This window comes from Alnus glutinosa, chromosome 12 (genome assembly GCF_958979055.1).
Source record: "Alnus glutinosa chromosome 12, dhAlnGlut1.1, whole genome shotgun sequence".
NCBI lineage: Eukaryota > Viridiplantae > Streptophyta > Magnoliopsida > Fagales > Betulaceae > Alnus > Alnus glutinosa.
In genome coordinates this window covers 12,289,833-12,296,912 of record NC_084897.1, presented here as the reverse complement: position 1 = coordinate 12,296,912, position 7,080 = coordinate 12,289,833, and the positions used below count along the sequence as shown (strand labels likewise).

At 40.6% G+C, this 7,080-nt stretch overlaps 1 protein-coding gene across 1 annotated transcript; it reads left to right on the top strand.

Annotated features, from left to right (window-relative positions):
• Positions 1 to 5,221: 5,221 nt before the first annotated feature.
• On the top strand, positions 5,222 to 6,792 carry LOC133852558 (uncharacterized). The gene is made up of 3 exons (XM_062289330.1): positions 5,222 to 5,747; positions 5,794 to 6,512; positions 6,559 to 6,792. Exons 1-3 carry the CDS (start codon positions 5,222 to 5,224, stop codon positions 6,790 to 6,792), a joined length of 1,479 nt encoding a protein of 492 aa, XP_062145314.1.
• Positions 6,793 to 7,080: the final 288 nt, after the last annotated feature.

The following is a 7,080-nucleotide window of genomic DNA, read 5'->3' as shown; positions in this document are numbered from 1 at the left end:
AAAACCCAAGCCATCAATTTAATGAAACTATCTCAAATCATCACATGTATCCAGAAGTCACAAGAGATTTCCAAGAATAATCTCAATAACTGAAGTAGAACAATAAGAAATCAAAACCCATAAACTCAAATAGCATAAATAAACATAAAAACATAGTTTCTCTTCAATGGTGAGGTTTCATCCTCAACCCTAGTTGAAAGTTTAGCTACACGATAAAAAAAATAAAACCTAAAACCTTGAATTAAAAGCATAAAAATTAAAAGACTTACAAAGAAGAAAATGCAAGAAGAAAAATCGTCACTTGGTGCGTGAACAGCAGGACAGGGGTTGCACCCAGTTCCCCACCCTCACATCTCTGTAGTGCCTCCTTCCGGTTTTTACAAAAGAAAAGGGCTCCCCAAATATATCACAAGTCTCCCATTTTATTTCACTCCTGTTGGGTTTTGAACAAACCTAAAAAAATGGCACCACTTGTGATTTCCGAAATTCATGCTGTTGAGTCTTTTTCTAATTTCCGAAAATCCTACTGAAACTGCAGGTCTTCAGGGCAGACTATCATCAAGTCTTGTGATGCCCTTTCCTCGAGAAAATCGTGCCTTGGTGTGGAAAGGATCACGTGAATGTCCGGTCCTTCTTAAAACTGGAGAGAGATGTATTCAATCCTGGCCGCATGACATGTCTTCACGTAAAAGAGCTAGAAGCCGGTCTTCTTTTTCATTCATGCTTGCTGTCCGCCATTTTTGGGAAGAGCCAGCCAGTTCTCATGTTTCTTTTGGTCCCCCTTGCGCAGTGTCTCATGTTGTTCTGGTGCCGTGAATTATGGAAAGAGTCAAAAAAGAAACTCAAAAATCTGCTCTTCAAAAGGTGCCACGCAACTTGTCTTATTATTGCATCAAGTGCTCCACGGCGCATGCCTCTCATTGCAGGTCTTGCACATTCACGTGATGGAGAGAATTGTCTGTTTGGTCAAAGATATTTGGTGCTGCCCATGCATTTATTGACTTGCTGCCAATATCTCTAAAGAAGCTCTCCACCTAGATTTTAATATCTCTAAAAAAAAACCTTCACCTTTTGTCTTATATATATATATATATATATATATGCCTCTCATTGCAGGTCTTGCACATTCATGTGATGGAGAGAATTGTCTGTTTGGTCAAAGATATTTGGTGCTGCCCATGCATTTATTGACTTGCTGCCAATATCTCTAAAGAAGCTCTCCACCTAGATTTTAATATCTCTAAAAAAAACCTTCACCTTTTGTCTTATATATATATATATATATATATATGCGTTTTCTCTCCAAATTTGAAAGTGGGCCAAACTGAGACGATTTTTCCACTTCTTTGCAATTTTACTTAAAAACCACTATTTTTTCTCAATGACCTACAAAACACTAATACACAAAAACTAACCAAAAATATCAGAAAATAACAAAGCTAAAGGTTTAACTAATGTAAATTAAGGGGTCCAAATAAACACTTTTTAGCACTCATCAAGGGATATTGCCAGCTTGTGAAAGCTAAACATCAAAGACCAGCTGGGGAACTTCAGCTACTTGATGTACCTATGTGAAAGTGGGATCAAATCGCCATGGATTTCGTTGTTGGTCTTCCAAAAGCACCAAGTGGGCAAGATGCTATATGGGTGATTATTGACAGATTGACGAAGAGTGCTCATTTCCTCCCCCATCAAAGTTACAGACAGATTGGATAAGCTGGCTGAGTTGTAGGTCCGTGAAATAGTGAAGCTACATGGAGTGCCTGTCTCCATTGTGTCAGATCGTGACCCATGGTTCACTTTGAGGTTTTGGGATAGAGTGCAGAGTGCGATGGGGACTAAATTGAACTTCAGTACCGCCTACCACCCACAAACTGATGGCTAATCCAAGAGAACTATTCAAACTCTCGAGGCTATGCTCAGGTCATGTTTGTTGGACTTCAAGGGAAATTGGATACGCTATCTACCCTTGGTTGAATTTGCCTACAACAACAGCTTTCAAGCTACTATTGGTATGGCGCCGTTTGAAGCTTTGAATGGGCAAAAATATCGGTTGCCGTTGTATTGGGATGATGTAGGTGAGAGACAGTTGCTAGGCCCTGAAATGGTGCAAGACATGAAGGAGAAGATTACACTCATTCGGAAGAGGATGCTCACAGCCCAGAGCCGACAGAAAATTTATGCGAGCAGGCATTGCCGCAAGTTGGAGTTCATGGTTGGCAACTTAGTATACCTCAAGGTGTCACCAATGAGGAATGTATGGCGATTTGGCAACAAGGGAAAGCTTAGTCCAAGATATGTTGGACCGTTCCAAGTGCTGAAACATGTGAGCCCACTTGCTTACAAGATCAAAATACCTCCAAATTTGTCGGGCGTCCATTACGTATTCCATGTAATACCCGAGAAAGACACCTCACTTAAGTTATCAAATTATGTGCATAAATATAAGATTTAAGAAATGCTCTTAGTCTAATAGAATTATGTAGTTATGCATGTAGAAAGTTGGATCAGTAAAGCGAAGTCGATCGAGCGACTTTCTGGTCGATCGAGCGATTATAGGTCGATGTCGATCGATCGACTTAGTTTCGATTGAGCGATTTTATCCAGTGCGACGCAGCTTACGGGTGAACAGCAGAAAAGTGATTTTTACCTTTGATTTTAAACCCATTGCTCATGGACGGTTCCAGATGATTGAAACTTATTTAGTTAGCCTAAGTTAGCTTAGTTTGGTTGAAATTGAACTAGATATGGTGGTACAATCTAATCATGACTCAAGATATGGAAGAAAATCTAATCTTGGATATTAGATGATCTTGCATGGATATTTCTCTCTCTTGCTGCCAAAGATCTGACCCTTGGAAGGATTTGTGCTGGATTGATCTCAGCCCTTCGTGGCTATTATATATAGCTTGCATGGGATACCAAAAATCAGCCTAAACTCTCCCCATGCCACTCACGTAAGCTCCCCTCCCCTTCACTGTTTTGGTATTGAATCTCCCATGGAAAAATCTCTCTCATTCTTCTGTGGAAGCCAGCACCTAGTGCTAGAAATAAAGCCCTGAATCCCCTCTTGTTTCTCAACAAAACACCAATAACCAACATCAGAAACCTCTCTCAAATTCTAGCTCAAAAGCCAGCAGCTCCCAACTCATTTCAAGCACCTTGCTTTGAAGTTGGACCTCCTTCTTTCATCCAATCTGTTGGGTGCGAATCTTGGTAAGTAAATCTCCCTCTCTACTCTCTAAAATTCAGTATGTGTTCCTAAGAATCATGGGTAATTTCTCCTCTTGAAAGAATTACACTCATGAAGCTTTAAACAAGCAAGATAATAGCTTTGCTTTAATACTTTTGTGGAAGTGAGCTGTTGAAGTATGGGTGTACTGATTTATGAAAAGGAAGGTGTGTATATGTGTGTGTGTGTGTGTGTGTGTGTGTGTGTGTGTTGGAATTCCCTGCATGAATCAGAATATTAAAGTATGAACTAGTAGGTAAGTGTAAATGGTATATGGCTAATGCTTATTTTAACTACATCAGGGTGTGAGAAAGAGTTGTGTAGATATATATATATATCAACATACTAGTGGAGTTAATGGCTAGTAAAAAGGGATGTTCTAGTCTCATTATTCAATAACCTAAGATGGCATTCAATACCTTGATTAAGAGAACCAAAAGCGGAAGTATTAGGACAACGGTTAAAATGGTACTTTAAGGATAAATATAGTAAACATATTTGTAGCATCATTTCACTAACCTAGTATTGCTATATGATTGGAATTATGCAGTTAAAGAGAAAGACTTTTGGAGCAGAAACTAGTAAGTATCTCTATACTTACTGAGGACGAAGCTGGTTGATTTTCCTATAATATTATGTTTACTGTTTTATTTACTTGTTTGCGCCTGTGATTTTGCATATTTTATTATTTCTAATAACCTGTCTAATAACAAGCTGTTGGATCAAGATCCACGGTGGGTATGCGAGGCTTCACATGAGTTCCAAGGTTCTCAGTGAATGAGGAGATACCTGAAAAGAATAATAAATACAAAACTAGTGTACCAAGGTCACCAGGGAAACCAAGGTTTCCAGGAGCCAAGGCTCCCAAAGATTATAATTAAAAGTTAAGTGAGGAAACCAAGGTTTCAAATAACACGCTAACCGTGCCAAGGCCAACAGAGTAGTGGAACAAGGGAAATGCCCAAAACTCTATATTTAAGACTGTCATTGCTTTATGGTTACATTTATGTTCACTTTATGTCTATGACTCGCGATCATGGATTATATTTTGTATATACATGTGATTATTTGGCCATTGCATTATGTTGCATTTACTAAATAAATCAGCTCTCATATTATTATTGGAAACAGTGGACTTACTTTAGTCTTTATGTTGTTTTCTTCTCCTTGTATGGTACTTGTAATGGTTCAGGCTATGAAGAAGAAGAGGATTATCAGGACTATCCCGACACGTAGATGGTCCCTGGTTCAGTTTTGTAAGGCTGGAAAGCCTAAGTTTTGGGACTACCCTGTTATAGTCAATTAGCCTATCTTAAAACAATATTTATAATTCCCCAGTTATATATATATACTTTGGCTTGTATAATTATTTAGCCCTGAGTGGCATGACTAGTACTGCTGTCTGTATAATTATGCTGACTGACTTATTTTATATATATTTGAGGTATTCCCAGTAGTAGCTCTGAAGTGTCAACCTATTTCCAATTTATATTATATTTATTCCGTTGCCAATAATTACCTCTGATAAGTTAGTAATGTCTTGTGGAATTCAAAAATTTCCACCTACGCTTTTTACAAAAGCGGGGCGTTTCATTTTGGTATCAGAGCGGTTTGCTCTGAGGGCCTTAGGTTTGACCTTAGTATAAGACCTAGGCACACAGAGCTATAGGGACACAAAAGTATTTTTGCTTGTATATATATATGTATATGCTAGATGTTAATTTGAATATCATGAGTTAGAATAAGAATAAAATAGATAGATGTTCATGCGCACTTAGAATCTTGTGATTTACAATCATTGTTTATTCGAGTAATTTTGAGTGTTACAATTATTTATAGCATGATTTATTTATGAAATTTCTTATCAGTAACTGATTGTTAAATAGTTAGGTTGTTAGTTTATTGTTTGGTTTTAAACATTTTACATTCGTTTAAAGAACGTCTGTGTCCGACAAATGTGGAATAACTGTTCCTTTAAAACACAGAATCATGCCTCCTAGACGCCGTCCCCTCTATGACTCTAATCGTGTTCCCCGTCCTGAAGGAAATGGTGAGGAGGATCTGCCACCCCCTCCTCCACCGCCACCATTCAATGATGGCGTACACCCAGCTTTAGTGCAACTTATAGCTGACACCACTAGGCAACTGGCTGAAGTAATATCACGAATTCCACGACCCAATGAACGAGCCGAACCCGTGGGTTGCTCATTACGCGATTTTGCTAGCTATCACTTCCGAACTTCTGAAGGAACAGAAGGGCAGAATGTCGCAGAGGCTTGGCTCACAGATATACATGTACTGTACACCACCCTCGGTTGTACAGATGAGCAGAAGGTTCAGTACATTGTACTGCAGTTGACAGGCGAAGCTAAGAGATGGTGGACTGCAAGGAAGGTGCTGCTTGGGGAAAGGACAGTAATTACTTGGGAGATGTTCAAGGAGGAGTACAATCGACGGTTTTTCCCTCGATCTCAGAGGCAACTACGAGCAATAGAATTCCAGAATTTAGTCCAAGGTGACATGACTGTAGAGCAATATTCCGCTCAATTCATGGAGTTTAGCTCGGTTCGCAGCCAATCTTATCCCTGACGAGGAAACGAAAGCAGAACGATTCGAGAATGGCCTTAACCCTCGCATCAGAGAAAGGGTGATTTGTCTGGAAATAAAGGAATACGCCAGATTGGTAGAAGTGGCGTCCCTAGCTGAAAGAGGAATACGGGAATCAGCCGCAACATATGAATTGAAGAAACGTTCGAAACAACCGATGACGCGCCCCATCAAAAGGCAAGCTGTTGGAAGTGGCTTTAAGCCTACCCTGGGAAAGAATCTTTCGAACCAGAAGGCCGTCTGCAGCAAATGCGCAAGGACGCACCTAGGGGATTGTAAGCAAGGAGCATCCACATGTTTTAGATGCGGTAAGCCTGGGCATTTTCTGAAGGATTGCCCTACGAATGCTGCGGGAGGAGCGAGATTTCAAGGAAGCGGAACTCAGGCATGCGTGTATTCTCTTATGCCCGGAGGAGAAGAAGGAGTCGAAGGTGATGAAGAGGATACAGATGTGGTGACAGGTACCATCCCTCTTTTTGGTAAAATAGCAAGTACCCTTTTTGATTCAGGTGCAACGCATTCCTTCATATCATCTACATACGTTAAATTATGTAGCATGACTCCTCGACCCTTGAACCAAAGCATAACTGTATCCACACCTACTGGGAATATAGTTACTTGTAGGAAATCCATTGAAGATTGCCCTATCGTCTTAGGAGATAGAGTCCTACCGGCAAACCTAGCTGTATTTCAGATGTTAGGTTTTGACGTAATTTTAGGAATGGACTGGTTGTCGAAGCACTATGCCAATATCGACTGTAGGAAGAAAGAAGTTGTCTTTCGCTCTCCAAGCGAAGAGGAATTCAAATTCTGTGGATCTCGAGTACGAGCCACTCCACCCCTTCTTTCTGCAATTCAGGCAAGGCGAAGCATTAGCTGTGGTGCACAAGCATTTTTGGCCTATGTCAAGGCTGAGTCGGAAGGAGAACGTAAGCTGGAAGATATACCTGTAGTGCGCGAATATCCAGACGTTTTCGCCGAGATCTCGATCGGATTGCCACCTGATCGAGAAATCGAGTTCTCTATCGATCTGATGCCAGGGACTCAACCCATTCATAAAGCACCATACCGTATGGCGCCCTCAGAGTTGAAGGAGCTGAAGAAGCAACTCGAAGACTTAGTAGACCGGGGTTTCATCCGCCCCAGCGTCTCACCATGGGGAGCACCCGTTCTGTTTGTAAGGAAGAAGGATGGATCCCTGCGTATGTGCATTGATTATCGCGAACTCAACCGAGTGACAA